Source organism: Myotis yumanensis, unplaced genomic scaffold, assembly GCF_028538775.1.
Source record: "Myotis yumanensis isolate MYYU_CA2020_CCGP unplaced genomic scaffold, mMyoYum1.0.hap1 SCAF_16, whole genome shotgun sequence".
Taxonomy (NCBI): domain Eukaryota; kingdom Metazoa; phylum Chordata; class Mammalia; order Chiroptera; family Vespertilionidae; genus Myotis; species Myotis yumanensis.
Window position 1 is genome coordinate 48,806,478 of NW_027223767.1, and position 25,489 is coordinate 48,831,966.

The window sequence follows — 25,489 nt, forward strand, 5'->3', positions numbered from 1 at the left end:
GACCTGCGGGGCGGCTGACGGGTCCATCATGGCGGCCACGGCCACCTCCGCCGCGTTCAAGCGGCTGGATCTGCGTGACCCCGCGGCGCTTTTCGAGACCCACGGAGCGGAGGAGATCCGAGGGCTGGAGCGCCAGGTTCGGGCCGAGATCGAGCACAAGAAAGAGGAGCTGCGGCAGATGGTGGGCGAGCGGTACCGCGACCTGATCGAGGCGGCCGACACCATCGGCCAGATGCGCCGCTGCGCCGAGGGGCTGGTGGACGCCGTGAAGGCCACCGACCAGTACTGCGCGCGTCTCCGCCAGGCGGGCTCGGCCGCGCCCCGGCCGCCGCGAGACCCGCAGGTCAGTCCCGAGCTCCGCCACCCCCGCGGACCCGCCCGCGCGCAGCCTCACCTGCTTTCGGGGGGAGCGTGCGCCACTTCGGGGGCTCCTCTGCTCGGGGGCGCGGCCGGCAGGCCACCCACTGGCTGCTGACCCACCCGCCAGGCCATTGGGCTCCTGCGGAAGCCTCCCCGACTTCCGATCGGGAAGCCCTCGACCCCTCGTGGGTTCCACGGGCTCCCACGCCCAACGTTAGCGGGAAACGCCAGGGGTCTCCCTCGCCTGACAGCGCGGCTTTCTCCCTGACGTTTCCTGACGTTCTTCTTAGCACAGGTTTCTCACGTTGACATCAACCCCCCCTCCCCCCCCCCAGCCGTTCATTGCTCATACCAGCCTTCCCCACCCAGTTCCCAAGAATCACGGCCACAGTCCCTAGTAGCTAGGCCACCCGTAGCTTTAGGGCCCGTAGCTTTAGGGCCGTACCGGACTCCAGCATCAGGCCGCCCCCTGTAACAGCTGAACCTTTCATGTCAGTGCGCTCAGGTCATTCCAATCCGGTGAGCCCCAATGCTCCCTCCTCCAACCGCCAATTAGACCTGCGGTGGAAGGATGTAGCCCCCAGCACACCCTAAGGTTGGAGCAGCGTGTTGTGTTCTGTGTTCAGGGCGCGAGGGCGAGAAAGGTAAACAAGGAATTTGTTCTTAAAGACCTGGGAGGAGAACCTTACAGCGACATGCAAGGAGAAACTGCAAAAGTACTATTGAGCTCCATGTTGGAAGTTTTTAATACAACCCGGGTTTTAGAGGAAGTCAGGTCAGTAGGATGGGCTCGCACAATAGAAGGCTGGGGCGGGCCGGTGTAGTTCAGTGGTTGAGCAACGACCCATGAACCAGGAGGTCACCATTGGATTCTGTTTGATTCTGGGTCAGGGCACATGCCGGGGTTGCAGCCTCAACCGTAGTAGAGGCGTTCAGGAGACTGCTGATCAATGATTCTTTCTCATCATTGACGTTTCTATCCCTCTCTCCCTTCCTCTCTCTGGAATCAATAATAATAAAAAAAATATTAAGGAAATGGGTTGGAAATAGCTGATTTTTGAAATGAGTGACCTCATTCCTCTGTAAGCTGTACACGGAGTACATGTCCCTCCCTACGTGGCCAGCCTTTGTTATAACTGAGCCATGCTTCAAGGTTTATTAGTAAATTAATGTACTTTTGCTTGCTTTTAGAAATGTATTTATTTTTATAGTTGCTATATCTGACTTCAACCCACCAAACGTTGCCTTTCTTTAAGGCACAAAGAAATAGAAGTCCCCCAATTCCTGCTCTGACAGAGCTTACAATCTATAAGAAAAATGTAAACAATGAACAGTTGCAGTAGAAAACATTTTAGCATTATGGGGATCGGTTCCCAAAATAATGGTGCACATTTACCATAGACTTCCAAAGAAAGTCGTTTCAGACTCGGTCCTTCCTCCTCAGCAAAGAGGGGCCTTCAGGACAGAGGAGGCTTGGAATGTGGGTCTGAAATATGTAAAGACAATTAAAACTGGTAATGAATTTAATTAAAGTCACCCTTGGTGCTGTTGACATTGGGGGCCGGGTCATTCTTGTGGGAGTGGCTGTCCTGTGGATGTGTGGAAGCATTCCTGGCCTCCATCTGTTAAATGCCGGTAGCACCCTCCCTCTCCCCCACTGTGATCATCACAGATGTCTCCAGATACTACCAGATGTTCCCTGGAAGATGAAATCACCCCTCTGCCCCACACGTGCAAACCAACGGACTGCAGGGCCCCTGGAAGAAAGTAGTGGAGGATGGGAACCCTTGACTACCAGGCGGATACGAAGCAGTGAGGAGCCTTTAGAACCAAGCAAAGATAATATCTAAGTAGCTGCTGAAGAAGGTAAACTTGACAGCAAAGGAAAAAGATAGATTGGAGGAGTAGTGAATGAACACAGCACAGGCTAAATGTTTTTGGGTTAATCTGTGTGTGAGGTGACATGATGATGACCTGCATTAGAGTCGAGGAAGTGTAACAGAAACTTCGATGGTCAAGATATCAAGAGAGCCCATCAGAAGGACATGAACTTCCTGGGAAGTTAGCAGTAGAGTGTGATGTGTGCTAAGATAGATAAGGAGGAGATGGCCAAGATTGTTAGGGAGATGAATGTAGTTTTAAGGATACTGACAATGGAAGGGTGGTGACACCTACCAGGCAGCAGCACAAAAGGCTGGACTGGGCTTCAGAGAAGTGACGAGAACTAAAGATAAAGATGTGGTAGTAGCGGTCAGCTTAGAGGTGATGCTTGAGGGAAGAGACTGCTGAAGTAAAAGGACAAGACTGACAGGAGTGGAGGCATGAGGACCGAGACAAGTGAAGATTTGGTGGAGGGCTGGTGAATAGAACAGCCAGCAAGGAAGTCCATGATGCACTTGAAGAAGCAGGAGAAGGTGTAGGAAGCCTGAACATCTGAAAAGGGAAGGAGAAGTGCACTCTAGAGGGGTCCATAGTGCTCCGTGCTATTGAGACATCACAGGAGCAGCGGTAACCAGACTGTGAGATGACCAGAGTCAGTGTGCCTCTCCCTGGGCCTGAGCAAAGTGGCAGGCCACAGGTAGGAGAAACCGGTGGGGTTGCACAGCACTCCCCACTCCAGGATTCCACTGCACTGTGCTTTGATGCCTTGCTGAAGGGCGCTGCATCAGGCTCGTTAAAAGCTGTGAACCCTACAGTGCCCCCACACTGCAGCCTGCCGAACCCCGCCCCTGCTTTCATTTGTTCCTCTGACCCTGTGCCTTTCCCTGTAGCCACAGCCTGCCCGGGAGAAGTTCTACAGCATGGCTGCCCAGATCAAGCTCCTCTTAGAAATCCCTGAGAAGATCTGGAGCTCGATGGAAGCCTCCCAGTACCTCCACGCCACACAGCTGTACCTGCTCTGCTGCCACCTGCACAGCCTGCTCCAGCTGGATTCTTCCGGCTCCCGATACAGCCCTGTCCTCTCCCGCTTCCCCATACTCATCCGGCAGGTGGCAGCGGCCAGCCACTTCCGGTAGGTGGGTCCAGCATGATGATCTCTGGTGAGGGCTGCGCTTCACCACTACAGCTTTGTGGAGGACGTCTTCTTTCCTGGGGCACCAAGGCTCTTGTCTCAAGATGTGAAAAGTCCGCTGGTGACCTTTGTCATCTTTCTAGGTCAACCATTCTGCATGAAAGCAAGATGCTGCTCAAATGCCAGGCTGGGTCGGACCAAGCAGTGGCGGAGGCCCTGTGCTCTATAATGCTCCTAGAAGAGAGTTCTCCTCGTCAAGCCCTGGCAGACTTCCTGTTGGCCAGAAAGGCAGCTATTCAGAAACTTCTCAACCAGCCGCACCATGGTGGGTACCACGGGAATGGGGAAGGATGAGCTGAGGGAGACGGAAGCATCCAGAGCATTTTCTGTTACTCAACTAAAGGAGAGTGTTGTTGAAGAGGATGGTTTCTTCTCGTAGGTGCTGGCGTCAAGGCTCAGATTTGCTCATTAGTGGAGTTGCTGGCCATCACTTTGAACCAAGCACATGCTCTTTTCTACACTTTACCGGAAGGGCTGCTGCCAGACCCGTCCCTGCCATGTGGCTTGCTCTTCTCAACTCTGGAGACCATCACAGGCCAGCATCCTACTGGTAAGCTCATAGCCAACCTTTTTTTATCTTCTGGTTCATTCAAATGATGTTTACTGAGCATCCGCCATCTACTATGCTAGGCTCTGGGGATACAGCAGTGAACTGGACAAATACAGAACCCACCTTTGTAGAGGTAACAGTCTAATGGTAGAGGCAGATTTTGAACTCAAATACACACATACCTGTTTCATATCAGTATTGGTCTTTGCTCTGAAGGTGAAGGTAAAGTACAAGTTAGCTTGGGAGCACTGACATGAGGGACCTCACCAATGTTACTTGCACTGGAGAAGTGATATTTAAACTGAAACCTAAAAGCTGAGTAAGACTTGGTCAGGTGAAGAAGGCAAGGAAAAGAGTGCTAGGCAAAGGGAAGAGGATGTGCAAAGGCCCTAAGGCACGAGTGGGCCTCCCGGAGTTGCACAGCGTGGGCCTATGCCCTGCTGGAGGGAGCGGTCACCTCTGAAGAGCTGCAACTCACTGATCAGGATGAGTGGCCATCAGTTCTTCCCTCAGATCTTCAAGGGAGGTTGGAGGATGGTGAGAAACAGGAAACATACCTTTTGACAACTTAAGTTCTACTTTGCAAATGTCGAGGGCTGCACAGCACCCAGTACTTCTCTCTCTCTTCCCCATTCCATTCCTCACTTTCCTTGCCTTCTCAGCCGATAGGATGACCGGAGTTGGAGGGAAGCTGCCAGCTCCCTGATGATGGAAGCCCTGGACATATTCTGTACTTCCCTTTCCCCCCCTTTCCAGGGCTCCAGTCTGCCCTGCCCAGAGGAAGACTAGATGGTCTGTGGAAATTCCTTCTAGGTCCATTTTTTAATATGCTGTTCAGAGGATGGCCCTGTTCCTTCTCACTTGGCCTTCTCTTTAGAAAAGGGCATCGGCGTTCTCCAAGAAGAGATGAAGCTCTGCAGCTGGTTCAAGCACCTGCCGGCATCCATTGTCGAGTTCCGGCCGGCTCTGCGGACCCTCGCACATCCCATCAGCCAGGAGTACCTAACCGACACGCTGCAGAAATGGATCCACATGTGAGTAGCCAGAGCTTTCCCGAGGCCGGCAGGCACCACCCTGGCAGCCTCGTGTGTGGCCATACGGCCAGTAATGAGTGAGGGACAAGCCTGACCTCCTGGATGATACTCTCCACACCACTCACTCGGTCATGTCGGCGCCTCACTTAGCCACCTGTCGCCAGCTTCATGGAAGGATAGCCCCTACTGTGGGGAACCAAGAAGGAATCTGTCTTTCAAAATAGTACATAGAGGATTTTAAATTCTCTTTATGTAAGAGTCCTGTCACCCTAAACTTTTATTTCGTTTTTGAAGACACTCTGTAGGGCTCTTGACTTCCTTCCAGATGCCTCAGAGAAGCAAGGGTAGGCCCGGTGAAAGGGCCACAGGCTCTCCCTCCATCCAGCCAGAAATGCTGTGTTCATGCGTATTTGTAACTGTTCTAAGAGAAGTATATTTATGTAATTGGAGGTTTTCAAATGGAGGCCTGCTCTTGCTCTTAATAAAGGTGTGGAATCACAAATCCAATGAGGCTTAAGGAAAATGATTGTGTTGCAGGTGCAAGGAAGACATTAAAAACGGGATCACCAGCCTGCTCATGTTCGTGAAGAGCATGAAAGGCCTGGCGGGGATCCGGGACGCCGTGTGGGAACTACTTACCAACGAGTCCACCAGTCGCAGCTGGGACGTGGTGTGCCGGCGGCTTCTGGAGAAGCCCCTCTTGTTGTGGGAGGATTTGATGCAGCAGCTGTTCCTTGACCGATTACAGGTACCGTGGGCAGTCCTGTGGCAGTCCCGTGGGCAGTCGGTTTTATGGCCAGTCCAAGTGTGATCTGTGGTTGTCTGGGTTGAGTCCTGACGTGTCCTCAGTGTGTTTTTTCCCTGCGGACTTACTCCAGGGAGTCCCAGCATGCCTTCCAGGGGGGTGAGGGGGGAGGGGTCTCTTCTGGGTCTGCACAGAGATCCCGACTAGGTGCTGAAAGAGCCCAGGCCTCTGTCAGGCGGTCGGGAACGTGTCTGTGTCCATCAGCGATGACTTTGTCCTCTGCCAGCGTCATGTCATCTGAGCCTGGTGAAGAACATTCGGAATGCTGGATGGACTGCCACGTGGTCCTCTTGTTTTGAGATTTCTGAAAGGAATTGCTTTTCTCATTCTGTTTTAGACGCTGACAAAAGAGGGCTTTGACTCCATCTCCACGAGCTCCAGGCAGCTCCTCACCTCCGCCTTGCAGGAGCTCGAGAGCAGCACCAGCAAGTCCGCTTCCAACAAGCACATCCACTTTGAGCACAACATGTCTCTCTTCCTCTGGTCTGAGAGTCCCGGTGACCTGCCTCCCGATGCCGCCTGGGTCAGCGTGGCGAGCCGGGGCCCGTTTGGCGGCAGTGGGCTCTCCATGAAAGCTCAAGCTGTCAGCCCTTGTGTACAAAACTTCTGCGCTGCCCTAGATGCTAAACTGAAGGTGAAACTGGATGACCTCCTGGCTTACCTTCCCTCTGACGACTCGTCACTGCCCAAGGAGGTCACTCCCATGCAAGCCAAGAACTGTGCCTTTGACAGGTACGCAGACGCCGGGACTGTGCAGGAGATGCTGCGGACTCACTCGGTGGCCTGCATCAAGCACATCACGGACTGCGTCCGGGCAGAGCTGCAGAGCATCGAGGAAGCTGTGCAAGGCCAGCAGAATGCCCTGGGCCGTGACAAGCTGCATGCGGTCCTCTTCATGGCCAGGCTCTGCCAGTCCCTGGGAGAACTGTGTCCTCACCTGAAGCAGTGCATCCTGGGAAAGTCTGGGAGCTCTGAGAAACCAGCAAGGGATTCCAGGGCTCTGAAAAAACAAGGAAAGGGGAAAACAGAAAAAGTCCTACCTACGCAGGTCCAGTGGCAGGAAGTGAAGGAGCTCCTCCTGCAGCAGAGTGTGATGAGCTACCGGGTCTGGAGCTCGGCGGTGGTGCAAGTGAGTAGCATGGCCACGTACTTGTCTCACTCCCCACTCATCCTCATCCTTTCACTATAGTCCAGTTTGCCAACCTTGATCTTTTAACAGAAAGGGAATAACAATTCTTATTCCATACAGTTACTTACTTTCACTTTTCTCTGCCACACAGAGCAAATGTCAAACCTCTTCCATTCATTTTTAGTCTGGACTTAGAAACCCTGGTGATTTTTCCCTTCCATCTAATGAGAAAGACCCTTTCTCTGGATAAGGATCTATATTTCCTGCTCTGCACCCTAAATATGTTCCCTATAGTCTCAGCTATTGTCTTAAGAGCTGACACTTGCAGAGTAGTTAGCAACAACATTCCCTTTGCCGATACCAGTAATTAGCCAAGAGAAGAGTGACGTTTGCCACTTGCCACCCCACGTGACCTAAGCAGCAGAAGCTCTAGAGCAGGGGTCCTCAAACTTTTTAAACAGGGGGCCAGTTCACTGTCCCTCAGACCGTTGGAAGGCCGGACTATAGTTTAAAAAAAAACTATGAACAAATTCCTATGCACACTGCACATATCTTATTTTGAAGTAAAAAAACAAAACGGGAACAAATACAATATTTATATTTGCATGTGGCCTGCGGGCTGTAGTTTGAGGACCCCTGCTCTAGAGTCTGAAAGAAACTCTGCAGGATCTGAGTGGCCTCTCTGGGCATCTGCCTTTTATTACCAGGTTTTAGCTCATGGATTTGCCCAGTCATTACTTTTAGATGATGCTGGCTCAGTCCTGGCCACGGCCACCAGCTGGGATGAACTAGAAATTCAGGAGGAAGCGGAGTCTGGCAGCAGCATCACATCCAAGATCCGACTCCCTATCCAGGTAAGCCGGGGCCCCTGTCAGAGCCGGACTGAGACCTGCTCTGAGGAGAGGAAAGAGCTTAGAAAATCACTAATGGTCAGCTGCTGAGGGGGAGCTGCAAGTAATAGTTACAACTTTCTGCTGGGGGTCGGGGAGCCCAAGTGGCCATGGGGCCAAGTAGATAGACTGCTCCAGAGTCAGTGATGATTCTTCCCTTTTGTAGCACGGGCTCTGCTAATTAGAGAACCACTTACCCTTTAGTGAAAACAGCAGCGTAAAAAGGTGCCACCGAGGGAATGACAGCCAATGCCATTCGGATCTGTTAGCTGGTCTGTAAGAGGGGCTGATTGGAGAGGTCAAGGTCTTGGTGTGAAGCCAGGATACATGGACCTGTATTTACTGCGCCTCATTTAATCGGTGCAGGTTGGTGACTCGGTGCCCCTTTGTTCTTTCAGCCGTCCTGGTATGTGCAGTCCTTCCTGTTCAGCTTGTGCCAGGAAATTAATCGGGTTGGAGGCCATGCCTTGCCCAAGGTGACGCTGCAGGAGATGCTGAAAAACTGTGTGGCTCAAGTAGTAGCTGCCTATGAGAAACTCTCAGAAGGAAAAGAGACGAAGGTAGGTGTTTGAAGTTTTCTCCATTAAACACTGAAATAAACCTTAGCTTTCTCTGGGCTCTAGGCAGCACAGCAAGGACTCTGGGTGCTGAGGGTCACTGAGCCCAGGCTATCGAGTTCATAGTGGCTGCGAGTTTAATTACACCATCCTCAGGGGTCAGGCAGGTCTTCATAAAAAGGCAGTCAGTACAGTGGGAGGAGGAAGGCCTCAGAGTAACAAAGACCCCTCCTGACCAGGCACAGTCACACACCGGGGTTTGGGGCGAATCATTTACATCTCAGTTTCCTCAGGATCAAATGTGGTGTCTTAAACTAAACTTCTCTGGGGCTGGGAGGAAGTTGGAAGGATTACAAAGCACAGCCTTGGCACTCGAGGTATTTAAGAGTCCCTGCCCCCCCTCTCCCCTCTCCCCCATGGTCTGGGAAGCATTCTGCCCTCGTGGCATATTCCCAGTTGATTAATAACACTTTTAAGACAGGCCCACCTCCCAATTTGGGAAGAATTCAGGTAAGACTTCTCTCCTGAGTTTGCTCACAAGGCCTCTCCTTCATGCAAGGGGCGTTTTCCCTTTAAAATTACCATCTCCAGCACCTGAGACCTTTTTTAAGGGCTGGGTCCTCCCTGTGGTTGGGTTTTAGGACCAAGTTTCTAACCTGTTTTGTTGTGAGATTAAAGTGGTATGAATGGAAAAAACATCTGCTTCTGAAATAAGCTGGGACTCAACCAACCCGTGACATGGAAGTCATCTCCTTTAATGGGCGGGGTGGGGCATTCGTTTGCAGAGAGAAGGTGCATTTCCAATGACCCAGAACCGGGCACTGCAGCTGCTTTACGACCTGCGGTACCTCAGCACTGTACTCACAGCCAAGGGCGAAGAGGTGAAAAGTGGCCGCAGCAAACATGACTCCAGGTAGCCTCACCCCAGCTCTCCCAATACAGCCTCTGCCCAATGCAAGAAGCCCCTTTCCTGGGGAGCCACCAGCCAGCTGTGCGCACAGTAGCTGTGCTTGTTTTAGACAGGAAGCTCCTGTTGCCAGCAAGATAAATACTGACCAGCTGCTGGATACATTCCACGGCCAGGCGGAGTAAGTGGGATCTCATTCCTCTTCTCCAGTCAGCCTACCAACTGCTGGGCATAATTGGAGCCTCCAGTGCCCTCCCTAAACACAGCATGGGAAAAATGGACTCGACTTAGACATCCCATCAGCTCAAAACTCTTGAGGATTATTAAGCACAACAATTAGTAACAAGTGATACTGAGCCAGCAATTAAGAATAAATCCAGCTCCAGGATTTCCATAGCATTCAAGTACCAGAAAATGGGTTTTTGTCCTAAAAACTGTGGAGACTCATTATCCTAATCCTTTTCTTCAGAATTGAGAAAGTAACTGACTACTTGGAAGGACTCATTGATCCCTTTGACCTGGATGTGTTCACACCACACCTCAACAGCAACCTCACACGCCTGGTGCAGCGAACTTCTGTAAGCCAGTCCCTGTGAAAGATAAACCCGCTCTGGCGCTATCGCTCCTGGAGACAGTGCTGGGGCGGGGGGGGGGGAGGATACAGGACGCAAGCTGAGGTTAGTTATAAAGACTGAAAGAGGATTAGGTAAGATCTCACTGCTGAGATCTGACCCCATTCATGGTAGATAAGGATTACTCAGGTTTTATCCAGGCCTCAGAAAGGAATAAAAGAGCCATGTGACTGAGATTCTGACAGGTGGTAATTTTTAAGCATTAGCACACTAAAAAGAACGTTCCCCAAAATGATGATCACAAAGTGACTGACTACTGACAGAAGCGGCTTAAACTGGCCAATAAACCCACCGTGTTTTTGTGCCCCCTTCTTGTCTGTCAGGTTCTATTTGGACTGGTTACTGGTACAGAGAATCAGTTCACCCCCAGGAGCAGCACATTCAACTCGCAAGAACCCCATAACATACTGCCGCTGGCATCGAGTCAGATCAGGTAACGATCCCACCAGGCTTCTGCTGGCCCCTGGCTTCCTGTTCATGCCACTGAAATGCCTTCATCTTCTCTTGGAGGTTTGGACTTCTTCCACTCAGCATGACAAGCACTCGAAAGGCCAAATCAACCAGCAGAAGCATCGAATCCAAAGCCCAGGTTAGTGCAGAAATCAAAAGGTTCATCCCTATGGATCCTGTCCCATTTCCCACCAAACCACCCAATCGGCTCCCCTTAAAGAATCGATAAAGAACTGAATGACAAAATGCACTAATGCTGCTTTTAATGGCGGCGCAATATAGAAGTACAGGTTTTACTAGCTTGAGCTGATAGGTTTAAAAGGTGCTCATTTACACTATCAAGTAGCCTCATAGAGAAACAGATCTCAGGCTGCCGAGGCTGGAGATCTGCAGGACAGGAAGCAGGTTGTTCTTGGGTTTTGTAGGATAAAAGAGAGAACTGCTAACCCAGCACTATCGTGATACTTGTTTGGAAAAAAAAGGTTGGTTTTGGTGATGGTTTCATCTTCCATTTCTTTTACTTGGGTGGTAAATAAAAGGAAATTTGCTTTCTTGAGTTTTACATGTTCTTGTTAATACACGTTTTGTTTCAGGAGGTTGCCATCCATTAGCCTGCAGGAGGAGTCCTGGGTATTTCTGCATTGTGTTGTATACATGTGTGTTTGAGAGCTCAAGTGCTGCTTCTTTCAGCATTTAGTTGTTTACTTTATTGCTAGACAAAACAATAGCAATGAATCCTTTCCACATTCCCTGCCACAAACCCATTAAGATCCAAAATCCTTGTCAAACATCTGGTTTTAAAACTTGAGAGATGGTAGTAAAAAAAATTCTTGCACAAACCATCTACTCCATAAGCAGTGGCCTGTGCAGTAATTCCCTCCCCAATTCTAAATTCCTACTTCAAGTAACTGACCTTTACATTCTGTCCACAGTAGAGGAACCACCACGGAAAGGTGTAGATTTACCCTTTCCTACAGTAGTTCCATCTGCAAAGTTTAGTCGTCCCCATGTCCTCTTCAATCCCCTGAACTAGAGCTGCCCGTGCTTCTCGGGTCTGTGTGCTGTGTGCACTCCGAGTGGGGTGGGGTGGGGTGGGCTGGGGCGTGGCGGAGGTGAGCAGGCAGGAGGATCTGGATGGACTCTAAGGCACTTTCCTCTCCATGCCATGGCAGGTTGTCCCCCCGGCACTCTCCCGAGCAGATGACCCGACGCATCCTGGCTCCTTATTCAGACAGTTTGTCAGTGAGGACGAAGACTCTACACCTTCCTTATTCAAACTTGGTTGGCTCTCTAGTATGACTAAGTAACGTGGGACATGGCCATCACTCTCTAAATAAATACTACTGCATCATTTCTACTAACGGTGCCTCTGCTCATCTGTTTCTAAGCCACGCTAGTCTGTCCGGTCTCAGTGGTGGAATGCGGCCCCTAGTTACTGTTAGTGGGGTCACTTCAATTCTAAAGGGAATCCTTGGCCAACAGTCACACAGCACTGTGACTTCAGACATCAGTTCCCATAGCTTACACTGTCAGCATTCAACAACGCTGCAGTTCTCGACACTACAGGGTAGAATTATCAGTGAGATCACATAAGCTGCCGAGAGAACAAGTTTGTAAGACAAAAAATCATTACATATTTGACTGTCGGAACTGCAATGTTTTCTACCCAGTCGGAGATGTAGGCTCTGAGCAATAAGGTGACAATTATCTGCACATACAAGAACCTGAAAGACATTCTCTTGGAAATACAAATACACAACAGAGAGAAGACAGTAACTGGGGAGGGTGCTTCGCATACACAGCCTCACCTGGACCTGACTCTCTGTTACAAAGGAGAGCATTTCCAACCGCACAGCTACATACTAAGAGGTAGTATGGCAATTTCAGTGCAAGACTGAAGGTCTATATTTTGGAAAAAATGTATGTTTCTTCATGGAAACTACATACTCTTTACTAGTTTATTGAATTTAAAAAATTGAAGATCCCGCATTTTTAAAAGGCCTTTTTACATAAAGTAGAATTTCTAATTGACAGATTTGGAAATCATTCTGAATTGGACAAACTATGGACTCAACACGCAGATGAGATTTCCTCATACCATTACCTTGACATGGATTTGATACCCACCCTCAAAAGAATCCTATAAAAAATTGCTTCAAAGCCCCTTTAAAATTGCAATAGTGCAGCAAAACCACAAGTAAACAACTGCCTGTTAACCTGTTATTTCAAATATAGAGTGGAAAGCCAACAGGCATTTTTTGTGCAATTTTTTAAAACATCGTAAGATGAAATATCAAATCTGCACAGCGCTGTCCCTTCACAGAAGGCAAGAAACCACCAGCCCATCATGTTGGAGGCCGGCCTCGGTGCTGTAGGCTATGAAAGTGGGCCTCCTTCAGGGTCTGGTTGATGTGGAAGTAAAGGCCTTGGCATAGTGCAGACTGCTCAGGTGCGGGCTGAGGGGTGTTGGGGCTGGACCCGGTGACGATGTGGTTCAAGCTACTTTCTGGCCCACTGGCCCTGTCCGGGCTGTTGATGCTGCTGCTGCTGCTGCTGCTCCCGCCACTGTCACTGCTTGAAGACTGGAAAGAAAAAGGAACAGTTTCACAACTAGGCTACTTGTTTCTTAAGAACTTCACTGTGGTTTAACTTAAGAATATTCTTCCTACCTAGTCTGAGAAGTACCAGATCAAAACATATACTGAGTTAGCCCAGCTGGTTAGCTCAGTAGTTGAGTGTTGACCTATGGACCAGGAGGTCACAGTTCGATTCCCAGTCAGAGCACATGCCTAGGTTGCAGGCTCAATCCCCAGTAGGGTGCATGCAGGAGGCAAACGATCCATGATTCATCATTGATGTTTCTCACTCTCCCTCTCTCTTTCTCTCTGAAATCAATAAAAATGTATTTTAAAATATTTAAAAATATATATATATTGGGCTTGCCCTAGCCAGTTTGGCTGTGGTTAGAGCATCGGCCCACAGACTGAAAGGTCACAGGTATGATTCTGTTCAAGGACACATACCTCGGTTGTAGGCTTGATCCCAGGCCCCAGTCGGGGTGCATAGGGGAGACAACCAATCAATGTGTGTGTCTCTCTGTCTGTCCTTTCCACTCTCTCTTAAAAAATTAATGGAAAAAAATATCCTTAGGTGAGGATTAATAATAACAATAACATATACTGGGCTTTACAGTTTACAAGTTACGTTCACCTAAGACAACGGTGAGCAAACTCATTAGTCAACAGAGCCAAATATCAACAGTACAACAATTGAAATTTCTTTTGAGAGCCAAATTTTTAAAACTTAAACTACATAGGTAGGTACATTATTATTGACTTAATTAGGGTACTCCTAAGGCTTAGGAAGAGCCACACTCAAGGGGCCAAAGAGCTGCATGTGGCTCGCGAGCCGCAGTTTGCCAACCACGGACCTGAGGTATTTCATTCTATCCTCACAACTACCCTGTAATGTCAAGTGGGATTACTGTCCCCATTACACATCCCTCAGTGGCAGGGTCCAGACTGAAGCACAGGCCTTCTACCGCAAATCCCTTCAACTACATCTTAACTCCTTTACATGTCTTCTCTATCTTGTCATTCATTCCAATAATTTCTAATAATCAAGGGAACAAGTTCTCAGCCTGTAAGGCAGGGGTGGGGAATGCCCAGCCCGGAGGCCAAATAAGGCCTGGGAAGTCATTCGGTCTGGCCCTGCCAAGGCATTAGAGGTGAGTTAATTAAATGTTTGAACAAAAGTAGCAGGTGAATTCTGTATGGCCCTCAAATAATGTTATAAAAATCCAAATGGCCGTTGGCAGAAAAAAAGGTTCCCCACCCCTACTCTAAGGGTAAGTATCACTCATTGGTACAGGATGTAAAAAAGGTATCCTCATAACAGATAAAATGGCTTCTGGGAACAAGTAAGAATAAAAAATAAAAACCTGTGACAATTTGTGGTTATCTCAAGGACGCGAATGGTGTTTTCTGAATGCAGAACACATCCTGAGATTTTAATATACTTCTTGTAAAGTGATATTAGCATTTTTGCAGTTCGATGTGTGTATATGTGCATGTGCACGAACCTGTCTAATATTTTAATGTAACTAACATGACTGGGTGTCTTAGTCATCCTGAAGAAGCTACTCAGAGATCCCTAACAAGAGTCACTCAGAAATCTCCTTTCTTCCACTAGTAGGGGTCTCAAAAGAGAAGGCAATGGTAAGGATCCTTCAGAACTACGGTATTACACAATTTTAATACGGCAATCATTTAATTAGCACTATCCTCTATTTACAACTCAATACAATATTATACTAGAACAGTGATAGCGAACCTATGACATGCGTGTCAGAGGTGACACACGAACTCATTTTTTTGGTTGATTTTTCTTTGTTAAATGGCAATTAAATATATAAAATAAATATAAAAAATATAAGTCTTTGTTTTACTATGGTTGCAAATATCAAAAAATTTTTATATGTGACACGGCACCAGAGCTAAGTTAGGGTTTTTCAAAATGCTAACATGCCGAGCTCAAAAGGTTCGCCATCACTGTACTAGAAGGAATAATACATGAGAAAGTTAGAATTCTAGTAATTAATGACTTGGTATAAAATTTTTTCTCATTAGCCTTTTGATACATCTAAATTTATATTCGCTTAAAGATACTGGTTTTGAAAGGTCTGCTTACAACAATGTAAAATCTACACACAAGAAAAAAGCCTGGAAAGAAACAGCCCATAGTACTAATGTTAAAATTAGAGGGGTTACAGATCTTATTTTTTCAACCCTTTACTATAAATTTTTTGCAATGTGGTTATTACATATTTTACATTATCAAAATAAATGTATAAATAAAATGTTGTTTTAAGATAGATACTTTAAAAGTGATTTTTAAAATACCAGAAGTTACACCTAACAATACATCTATAATAGTAAAAGTGTAATATGCTAATTAGACCAGACTTCCTTCCGGACATCATTCAGAGGACCTTCTGGATGAAGCTGGGGCTGCGAGGAAAGCCCGGGTCCCGGATGCCTGCCTGTGACCGGAGGGAAGCCTGGTTCCTGGGTGCCAGAGGGAAGCTGGTGCTGGCAGCCAGGAAAAAGAAGGCCTGCCAAAACCGGTTTGGCTCAGTGGATAGAGCGTCGGCCTGCGGACTGAAAGGTCCCGGGTTCGATTCCGGTCAAGGGCATGTACCTGGGTTGCAGCCACATCCCCCGTGGGAGATGTGCAGGAGGCAGCTGGTCGATGTTTCTCTCCCATCGATGTTTCTAACTCTCTATCTCTCTCCCTTCCTCTCTGTAAAAAATCAATAAAATATGTATTTTAAAAAAAAAAAAAAAGAAGGCCTACTCTTGCACAAATTTTGTGCATAGGGCCTCTAGTACATTATAATCCACATGGGTATATAGGAATCACATGTGTCCTTTTAGAGAAATTATAGTTGTAACTGATGAAGGGACATTGGGTTGAGGTCTAAGTAACTTTGATTCTACTACTTAAAAATATACATGTATATAAACATGCCTGCAACAGCAAAGAAAGCATGTTCACCAAATGCATACATCATTAATAAGGCTTAAACCAAGAGCTGTCATGGTCCATGGGTCACCTGGAGCTACTGAGCATAGTTCACATATCCTATTGCCTACAGGTAGTCAGAGACAACCTAGCTTTCTTTCCACAATTAAAAAAATTTCATGAAAACATAAATGGGCTGAGTGGCATCAGATGGCAGTGTTAACAGCAACAATTACATTTACTTGAAGACTTAAGAAGTCAAAGCCAATTTAAATAATAAAAAAAAAACTTGCTTTCCATAGCAGCCTCTCCTGACCTAGAGTGTAACAACCTAGAATTGCCGCTGGTACACCTCAAAGGCCATGAATATTTAACAAGCAGTAAGGTACTACACTAGGTAAGAAACCCACCGCGCAGAAAACTTTGTTTCCTCTTAGTCTGTTTTCTTTGTTTTTCGTTACAGGTAGTGTCTGAAAATTAAGGCAAGAACTAGAATCAGTTTCTAGCAAGTCAAGTTTCTGTTTCAAATTATATTTACTTCACAACTTAACAGCAAAGGTGACACTATTCTGAGAAAAGGTAAAAGTTCTTTAAACAGGTTAGAAATGACCATTAAAAGGGGGAAAGGGGACACAAATACACCAGCAATTCCTAGTCCATTTAAAAATTTTTGTAACGTAACTTTATAAAGACACACATAAAAATGTTTAGTGTGCCTGGCCTGCATGGCTCAGTGGTTGAGCATCGACCCATGAACCAGGAGGTCACAGCTCGATTCCAGGTCGGAGCACATGCCCGGATTGCGGGTTCGATCCCCAGTGTAGGGGGCAGCCAATCAATGATTCTCTCTCATCATTGATGTTTCTATCCATCTCTCCCTCTCCCTTCCTCTCTGAAATTAATAAAAATATATAGTTTTAAAAATGTTTAGTGTGGCCTTGTTTAAACAGCTAAAGTCTACAAACAACCAAAATGGATAACAATAGAGAAATTGGTTAATTTATAATATCCTATATAATAAAAGCCTAATATGCTAAGTGTCCGACTGTTCGTTTGACCATTTGTTTTTTTTGTTGTTTTTTTTTAAAATATATTTTTATTGATTTTTTACAGCAAGGAAGGGAGAGGGATAGAGAGTCAGAAACATCGATGAGAGAGAAACATCGACCAGCTGCCTTCTGCACACCTCCCACTGGGGATGTGCCCGCAACCAAGGTACATGCCCTTGACCGGAATCGAACCTGGGACCTTTCAGTCCGCAGGCCGACGCTCTATCCACTGAGCCAAACCGGTCTTGGCTCGTTTGACCATTTGACCAGTCACTATGACGTGCACTGATCACCAGGGGGCAGACACTCCAACCGGTAGGTTAGCTTGCTGCTGGGATCCAGCTGATGGGACTGGGCAAGACGGGCCGGACACGCCTTGGAGCCCTCCCACAGTCCCGCCCTGGCCCCGCCAATCAGGACTGAGATGGGCTAGACACGTCCTGGACGAATCCATGCACTGGGCCTCTGGTATGTATATAAAGTACAATACATGAATTATAATTCATAACAATGAAATTGTATCAGCTATTAAAAATTACATATACACACACACACACACAAAGATAGAAAGAAATCTTCAACATCTTTTTTACAGGTTACAAAACAGTATATATAGTATGTCAGCTGGTTTTAAAGTGATTTTCTTTAATGTAAATATACATATATACTAAAAATAGTCTGAAAGGATATATATGCCAAAATATTTAGAATCTGGACCTTCTATTTTTTTTTTTTTTTTTTACTATATATTCTATAACTTCTACAAAAAGAGACTTCTTTTGTGGGGAAAAATTACCATGAGTGAGAATATTGCTACAAAATAGAGGTCTTTAGTTAATTCTAAGACTTAAATATATAGATCAGTAGTTCCCAACCTTTTTTTGTCCATGCCCCACCTGAACATCTCTAAAATCCTGATGGTGCCTCCCTGCCCGTGATATATAATTCTTATTATTCAAAAAGTGAACTCCTATTCATGTGGAGGAAGCCTAAAAGGTCATTAGCTTGGTCTAAACAAGCTTCCAAAGAACATGGCATCCATGAAAGAGAAAAATAAAACAACGAAAGGATAGCTGAAGTACTGAGGAAGAAATCACTAAGAAATTGTTAAAAAATAATAATATGAAATGATACAAAAAATTAGCAAATAAAGTTTCAAAACATATAATAGAGAACTGCAATGCATAAATGTCACTATATATTTAAGAAATGCAAAAAATTCACTAATAACTCATCCTCAATTGCCCCCCCCCCGTGGGGCATGTGCCCCACGCTGGGAACCACTGATATAGATAGATAGATGGATGGATAGATTCTGTCCATAGGATTTCAGAAAGACTGTTGGCCTCTCTGAGCTACTTAAGAACCTTGACAACAGCCTCATTTGTATTCACTTGCATTGAGGAGGACAATGATACCTTCAAACTAATAAGAGATGGCCCACATAGAACCAGGATGGGGTCCTGAAGTATCAAATATAGACTCCTGTCATCCAAGGTAAAAATGCGTCTCTTTCAAGATCCTTTGGCTCTACTGTCTGCCAATTCAAGTCTTCTCGCTCTCCAAGAGGCTTTCGTGAGTACCTCACAGACTGACGAGTGTTTTCAAATGGATGGTGAAACCCATTGGTGGGGAGCAACCAGCACAGAAAAGAAAACAGTGCAACAGGGTGAGGGCAATTGTGACACTTTTTTCGATTATTCACAAATATATGTGGTATGTACTGGGCCATAAAATAAAACATTCCTATGGGACAGGGTCAAAAATGTTTGAAAGTCATTGTAAGCGGTCTTATTAACACTCGGCCAGCAAAGTGTTCTACTGATGGGATCAAGACCATTTACTTTTAACCCTAAAGGCATAACATCAAATTTTAACTCTATCAGTGCTTTAAGATATACAGAGATAAATCGGCTTATAAAAAAAAAAACACACCCTAACCGGTTTGGCTCAGTGGATAAAGCATTGGCCTGCGGACTGAAGGGTCCCAGGTTCGATTCCGGTCAAGGGCATGTACCTTGGTTGCGGGCACATCCCCAGTAGGGGGTGTGCAGGAGGCAGCTGATCGATGTTTCTCTCTCATCGATGTTTCTAGCTCTCTATCCTTCTCCCTTTCTCTCTGTAAAAAATCAATAAAATATATTAAAAAAACAAAAAGATACACACACACACTTGAAATAGGAAAAAAAAATTGTATTTCCCCCACTGAGTGGCACTTTTTCGTATCAAATCCTTGGGGTAGGAAGGCGGGGTGGTTTTGAGAGCTGGTACAGTCTGTACCTTATTACTATTCCTGCTCTGAAAGACTTGAACACACACTGTACTGAAAGAGTCCAGAAACTTTGGGACTGAGAAAGATTCATCAACTAGGATCCCTGTCCCCAGGCTCCTGACTCCTTACAGACCGTTTATCCAAATCCAAGGTTACAAAGCGCATTTCTTTCCTCTGACTTTTCAATTTGGGCTGAGTGCTGACTCTGACCAGGTTATTTTCAATGACAACTTTGTATTACAAATCAAAAGAGAGTAAGGTCATGATCTATGAAATAAAAACCCCTTGCAAATCCAGGTACACAAGCACAAAGTTAAGTTTATGAAGATTCTGATCAAGAGTCTCTTTCTAAATACACAAAAGCAGCTCACAAGAACCCTGTGGCGAAGCACTGTGTGGAAGGGGAGGATTCTGTTAGCGTAGGCAGTAATGAAACCTACTTGTGCACCCTGGTAACTGCAGATAAGACCCGGAAGAATGCAGTCCGTTTTAGAATCACCTGTAGGCTTTTGAAAGCATGCCCGGGCCCCAGCTCGGGAAGCAGTGCACTGGGGCTCCCTGGTCATTTATTTACTGAGCTTCATCAAGAATGTGGTGACAATACAGCCACTGATAAGGAAGTACACGGCCCCTGAGGTGACAGGAATCTAGCACAGGTGTGGACGCGGGAGCGAGGAGAGAGGCTCCTTAAAATGGAGGGTGTCTGAACGGCCTAGAGGAGGAGGAAGAATCTTTTCACAAGAAGGGTGTGACAAAACGGGAGAATAAGCAAAATCGGGAGTGCTCTGGGGAGGAAAGGCTAACGGTGGTGTTGGCTGCACCACTCCAGGAAGCGCTAGTGAGACAAAATATACAGGAGAGGTCATGGCTAGGTTATAGGTGCCCCAAGTCTGCAGGAACAGTTTCCAAGCATGTAAGATGTTTTCAGATCTGCACTTAGGAGTGAGGAAGCTAGGGACCTATTAAGGCGAACGAGGTCATGGAGATCGAGCAGGGGCCAACTGGGAAGTTTTCTAGAACATCAAGCAGGAGAGCAGGCCAGCATGAGGACCGTGGCAATGTCAATGAAGGGATATGTGTCGTACCCCAGAGGGAGATGGGACACAGGAAGGAAATGGAGACATCCAAGTTGACACCAACTACTCGGGACAATGCTTGCCAAATACAGTTGATCCTTGAACATGAGGGTTAGGGGTGCTGACCCCCTGCACAGTTAAAAATCTGCATATAAATTCTGACTCCCCCAAAACTACTTAACCACTAATAGCCCACTTTTACCTGAAGACCAATAACATAAACAGCTGATTAACATATATATTGTATATTAAATTATACTAGAGGCCCCGTGCATGAAATTAGTGCAATGGGAGGCGGGGGCATCCCTCAGGCTGGCCTGCGCCCTCTCGTATTCCGGGAGCCCTCAGGGACTGACAGCTAAGCCAGCCATGAGCCCAGCTTCTGGCTGAGCTGCGCTCCCCCTGTGGGAGCACATTGACCACCAGGGGGCAGCTCCTGCATTGAGTGTCTGCCCCTGGTGGTCAGTGCGCGTTATAGCGACTGGTCGTTCCACTGTTTGGTCTATTTGCATATTAGCCTTTTATTATATAGGATTATTTTATATTATACAGGCAGTCCTCAGGTTACGTCAGACTCGACATACGTCATTTCATGGTTACGTCACCATCTCCCATTTACAGTATTTATTTTAAAAAACGTTCCATCATTTCGACATATGTACATATGTGCTTTATGTTTTTTATTATTTATTTACCACAAGTAAAGATCCGGAATTGTTATCTTTCTTTTAAACTTTTTTTACTGTTTCACTTCATTACTGCTGTGTATGTGCTCCATGTGAGTGATGTAGGTGCTTACGTAGGTGGGTTCCGACTTATGGTGAAAATTGCATTACGTCGCGCTGTAGGAACGGATCTCCGACGTAACCCAAGGACCTACTGTATTATATTCTGTAATCCTATAGGGTAAGCTAAAGAAAGGATATTTAAAAAATTATAAGGAAAACACATTTACAGTACTGTACATATTTACTTTTAAAAAAGAATGCATAAATGGACCCACATAGTTCAAACCCGTGTTGTTCAAGGGAATGTTGCTACCATTGTATAGGACTCAAGAGGAAGACACAAAGTGATAAATATTTCACTTCTTGCTCATCAAGAAAAAACAAGCCTAACTAATCACGCTAACATGATTCATACATAATGGCTTTACAGAAAAATTTTTATTCCTATAGTAATAATATATATCTCAATTTTAAAAAGAGCATCCTAGGCTCACAAGTCATTAAATCTAAGTCATTGGAGTTCAAATTCAAGGTCTTCAAACACCAATTACATTTTTGAAAAAACAAACAACAACCACAAAAAAATACTAGACCCCAAAGTCTTCTTTGTATTTATTCTACATAGATAGAAATCAAGAATGGTTTCTTGCTAATACCATGTTACAGCACTGACTTGGGGACACTTTGCAGCTATTCTTCTGTTTCTATGACATCTGCCAAGTCAAGGACCTTGCTGCCCCTGGATAGTTAGCACAGCTTCCCAGAACCTCCACCAGCTCTTCCGGGAGACGGCACACACCATGGCGAGGAGCAAGCTGCTCAACAGTCAAGCCCAGGGCTCACTGACCCTGCCTCTTGCCAGCTATCTATCTCTGGGCAAGTGACTTTACATTTTTCTGTGGCCCAACATTTCCATCGGACAAGTAGAAATGATAATACCTGCCAGAATGGCAGGAAGAAAATGCACAAGCAGAGTGAAAGTTTCTTTCTACGTCACTCATCTGGCGAGTCAGTGCACATTCCTTAGCTCTATGGTGTGTAGGAAGAAAGAGGCCTGAACTGGCTCCAATTTCCAGGCAATTACCATTTACTTGTGGCATAGTTTAATAGTTTAACAGAAATCAAACACCTCAAAAAAAAAAAAAAGAAACAAACAAACCACCTCACATCCTACTTCAAAGTGCTTGCCAATACTATTACATTTAGGAGAAAAAGATAACTTTTGGGAATTTTAAATCTTAGAATTAAATTTTCCTTCCAAATGAAAGTTCTTCAAGTCACAAAAAAAGGAATTCTAGCCCTAACTGGTTTGGCTCAGTGGATAGAGCGTCGGCCTGCAGACTTGAAGGGTCCCAGGTTCGATTCCAGTCAAGGGCATGTACCTTGGTTGCAGGCACATCCCCAGTAGGGGGTGGGCAGGAGGCAGCTGATAGATATTTCTCTCTCAGCAATGTTTCTAAGTCTCTATCCCTATTCCCTTCCTCTCTGTAAAAAAATCAATAAAATACATTTTTTAAAAAAGGAATCCTAAAATTATTTAAGTATTTCAGGAACAACAAAGGAAACGGTTTCTCTTAACAGAGTTAATCTTAAGGAAACTTACCTCTGCCCTACCTTAGAATTAAAAAGTAACATTTTCATCAATAAGATAACTTGTCATGTAAATTAATAAAATAATTCATTTATAAGGATCATTTTACTGCTTTCCCTTTTAGATATGTCAAAAAGCAGCCAAATAACCCCAAACTTGCTATTTATGGCTACAAGCATAATGATCTATTCCAGGGGTGACGATTCAATTATTCAGGGCTTAACTTTCCACTTTGAAGACTTTCCCCTGCCTTTTGCTTCTCTAGCTCTCCCTGGGTTCGCAGGCCTCATTACTTGTTAATGCCACCGCTGGAGAAGCACAGCACTACAGGCCACTCGCTCAGACAGCTGGTAGATGTCCAGCCAGCACAGCTGAGACAGAGGGTCCAAGTTACCACTGCCCCAGAGGGCTACTGGCGAGTGCAGATACCATGACAGATAAGAAGTACCTGCACTGACTGTACTTTAAGGTAAGCATATTTAACAAAGACAACCTAGTCTATCCCCAGCCTAATGATTTACGTAGTTGCTTAACCACTGAATTTCTTTGGACAAGTAAGAACAAGACATAGGAACCTACAGGTTGAGTAACAACACACTGTTTTCTTCTGTGATACCCATACACGGGTTTTAGAAAGGGAGTGCAGGTCATTTTCTACAAACAGCAAGGAAAACAAAATGAAAACGAATCCTAAGGAGTGTCTCTAAAAATAAGAGATCAGAAATGTTTAATTTTTTTTAAACATAACAATTTATATTCCTGTTCTCAGGCATCAAAAATGTAGATATCAGGGGAAAAGACCAATACAAACAGTTAGACTTACTACTATACCTTCAAACGACTGTGAATATCATATAGCGGAATTTACATATAGATACAAGTAAAGAAATATTCATGCCGACACCATGAAAGTAACCACTGCATCCTCTTTTAAGGAACAGCCTTATAATTCAAAAGAATAATGGGTTCTCTCCCTCCCGGGAGCACACCCCTGCCTTTCCCCCTGCCCCCCAGGCCCTTACCATTAGTAAGAAAAGAAAAAGAAAAATGGAGACTCACTTAGTGTTAATGTTTTATCATCAGATGCTCACGGTAGCCTCTAAAGTCTGATTTCTTTCATCCCTGAGATTCCCCAATTACCACTTTAAACAAAGGTCAATAACTTTTCTATTCATCATTTTTTAAAAAGGAAGAAAAAGTGTAATAGGAAAAATTTCAAAAGAGGGATAAAAGCTATAGAAACTCACGTCTCTATGCAGAACAAGCATGTCAAACTCAAAGGCTAACACGGGCCAAATAAATGAGGCATGCGGCCTGTGAGCTGTGGGCCGTGAGTTTGACATGCTTGATGTAGAAGGATCGAGCTACACTTTTCATTAGTTGACAGTTACAGACCCCCACCCTGGAGGGAGTTACTTTGGATTTCTGGCAAAGACTGGATATAAGTCAAGTCCTATTATCAAGAACTAATTAAAATGCAAATTATCTGGTTGTGCAAGAATTGTGATATACAGAATTCTGCTTGAAGTTCTGAGGCTTAGGAATGTTTGCCATTGAGGAGTTTCTGTTAGGTGGTACCTATCAAGGGTCTAAATCAGTGGTTCTCAACCTTCCTAATGCTGCGACCCTTTAATACAGTTCCTCATGTTGTGGTGACCCCCAAGCATAAAATTATTTTCGTTGCTACTTCATAACTGTAATGTTGCTACTGTTATGAATCGTAATGTAAATATCTGATATGCAGGATGTATTTTCATTGTTACAAATTGAACATAATTAAAGCATAGTGATTAATCACAAAAACAACATGTAATTATATATGTGTTTTCCGATGGTCTTAGGCGACCCCTGTGAAAGGGTAGTTCGACCCCCCAAAGGGGTCGCGGCCCACGGGTTGAGAACCGCTGGTCTAAATCGTTAGGCACCTAATTTAATAGCAGCATCACTTCAATGTGAGCTTCCCTTCGGCACTGTGGCTCAGCCTTCCGAGGACTTCACCCCGCATGCATAGGTAGCACCCTCAGGAAGCCAGAACCCTGGGAGCTCTCTTTCCCTCTCACGCTACTCTGCCTCCGGAGCAGCTTTGTGAACAGCACAATGAAAGGGTGAAAACACTGAAAAACAGGATTCTGCGTACATATACATTATATATTCTTACCGATACGTGAACTGAAGCAACAAAATATGCTTACCTTAAAGGCAAGTATGGTTCATAAACTATTAGAAAATAGGTTGGTTTGTAAAATATAAATAGAGGGTTCAAAGAAGGGTTTGCAAAGGCTCATGAAACTTCTAACAAAACAGATTTGGGGGGGAGCATGCCTGACTAGGGCAGACATAGACTGTTTTGCTGGGGAAGGTGCAAAGCTTCCTCTCAAAGGGGCCATGGCTCAAGAAAAGGTTGAAACGCTACAATTCCTACCTCTGTGTCCCAGGAATCGTGAAAGACAGGGTTTCTGCTACTCCTTTTGGTCTGTGGGGGGAGATGGTGGTCCTCTTCATTGCCATTCCTTCTCCTTTTCCTGAAATTAAATCACAAGGAGGAGAAAAAAAAAATTCACCTTTCAGATACTTAAAATTGTAAACCATGACAACATATAAATTTGCCCTCTTGCCTGAAAAAATATAATTCAGCCTATGATATCCCCATAGGTTAAAACTGGAAGCACACCATCACTAGGCACACTAAGAGCAAAAACATAAAATAGCAGCCGTCAGGTGGGGCTGAAATTGGTGTGACTGATTTTGCAAAAGCAGCTTTTTAAATGCCTACTGTGAATAAATAAGAGCAGGAAGACAGTAATGATTGAGCTTTTTAAACTCCACCTTATTAAGGTTATGGTCTTTCTACATTTCCTGAAAT

General features: G+C 45.5%; 3 protein-coding genes across 6 annotated transcripts in view; 1 reads left to right on the plus strand and 2 right to left on the minus strand.

Moving 5' to 3' along the window:
* Nucleotides 1–472, minus strand: part of SLC39A11 (solute carrier family 39 member 11) — a 224,310-nt gene extending 223,838 nt beyond the window's left edge. Inside the window, exon 1 of one of the 2 annotated variants that reach the window (XM_070394339.1) lies at nt 395–472. The gene's annotated coding sequence lies outside the window, so the exon portion shown is untranslated. The remainder of the gene's footprint in view (nt 1–394) is intronic. The other variant, XM_070394346.1, reaches the window with a different exon arrangement.
* Nucleotides 1–11,748, plus strand: COG1 (component of oligomeric golgi complex 1). 2 transcript variants are annotated; one of them, XM_070394337.1, is made up of 15 exons: nt 1–343; nt 3,132–3,373; nt 3,517–3,698; nt 3,813–3,983; nt 4,861–5,017; nt 5,555–5,765; nt 6,160–6,951; nt 7,659–7,805; nt 8,240–8,401; nt 9,184–9,311; nt 9,775–9,883; nt 10,261–10,370; nt 10,448–10,526; nt 10,981–11,017; nt 11,560–11,748. In XM_070394337.1, exons 1-14 carry the CDS (start codon nt 29–31, stop codon nt 10,996–10,998), a joined length of 2,823 nt encoding a protein of 940 aa, XP_070250438.1. In that variant the 5' UTR covers nt 1–28; the 3' UTR covers nt 10,999–11,017; nt 11,560–11,748. The 2 variants fall into 2 exon arrangements, with proteins under 2 accessions (XP_070250438.1, XP_070250437.1); XM_070394336.1 differs by lacking the exon at nt 10,981–11,017.
* Nucleotides 10,634–25,489, minus strand: part of VCF1 (VCP nuclear cofactor family member 1) — an 18,972-nt gene continuing 4,116 nt past the window's right edge. The window contains exons 2-4 of one of the 2 annotated variants that reach the window (XM_070394350.1): nt 25,049–25,148; nt 16,321–16,380; nt 10,634–12,969 (exon numbers count right to left, since the gene is read on the minus strand). In XM_070394350.1, the coding sequence (XP_070250451.1) occupies nt 12,733–12,969; nt 16,321–16,380; nt 25,049–25,148 (397 nt within the window). In that variant the 3' untranslated portion in view covers nt 10,634–12,732. The remainder of the gene's footprint in view (nt 12,970–16,320; nt 16,381–25,048; nt 25,149–25,489) is intronic. The other variant, XM_070394351.1, reaches the window with a different exon arrangement.

Coding starts and splice junctions, on each gene's coding strand:
- COG1 (XM_070394336.1), top strand. CDS start 29: ATGGCGGCCACGGCCACCTCCGCCGCGTTCAAGCGGCTGGATCTGCGT. Junction 9,312..9,774: donor CGCAGCAAACATGACTCCAG/GTAGCCTCACCC, acceptor CCTTTTCTTCAG/AATTGAGAAAGTAACTGACT. Junction 10,371..10,447: donor CTGGCATCGAGTCAGATCAG/GTAACGATCCCA, acceptor CTTCTCTTGGAG/GTTTGGACTTCTTCCACTCA.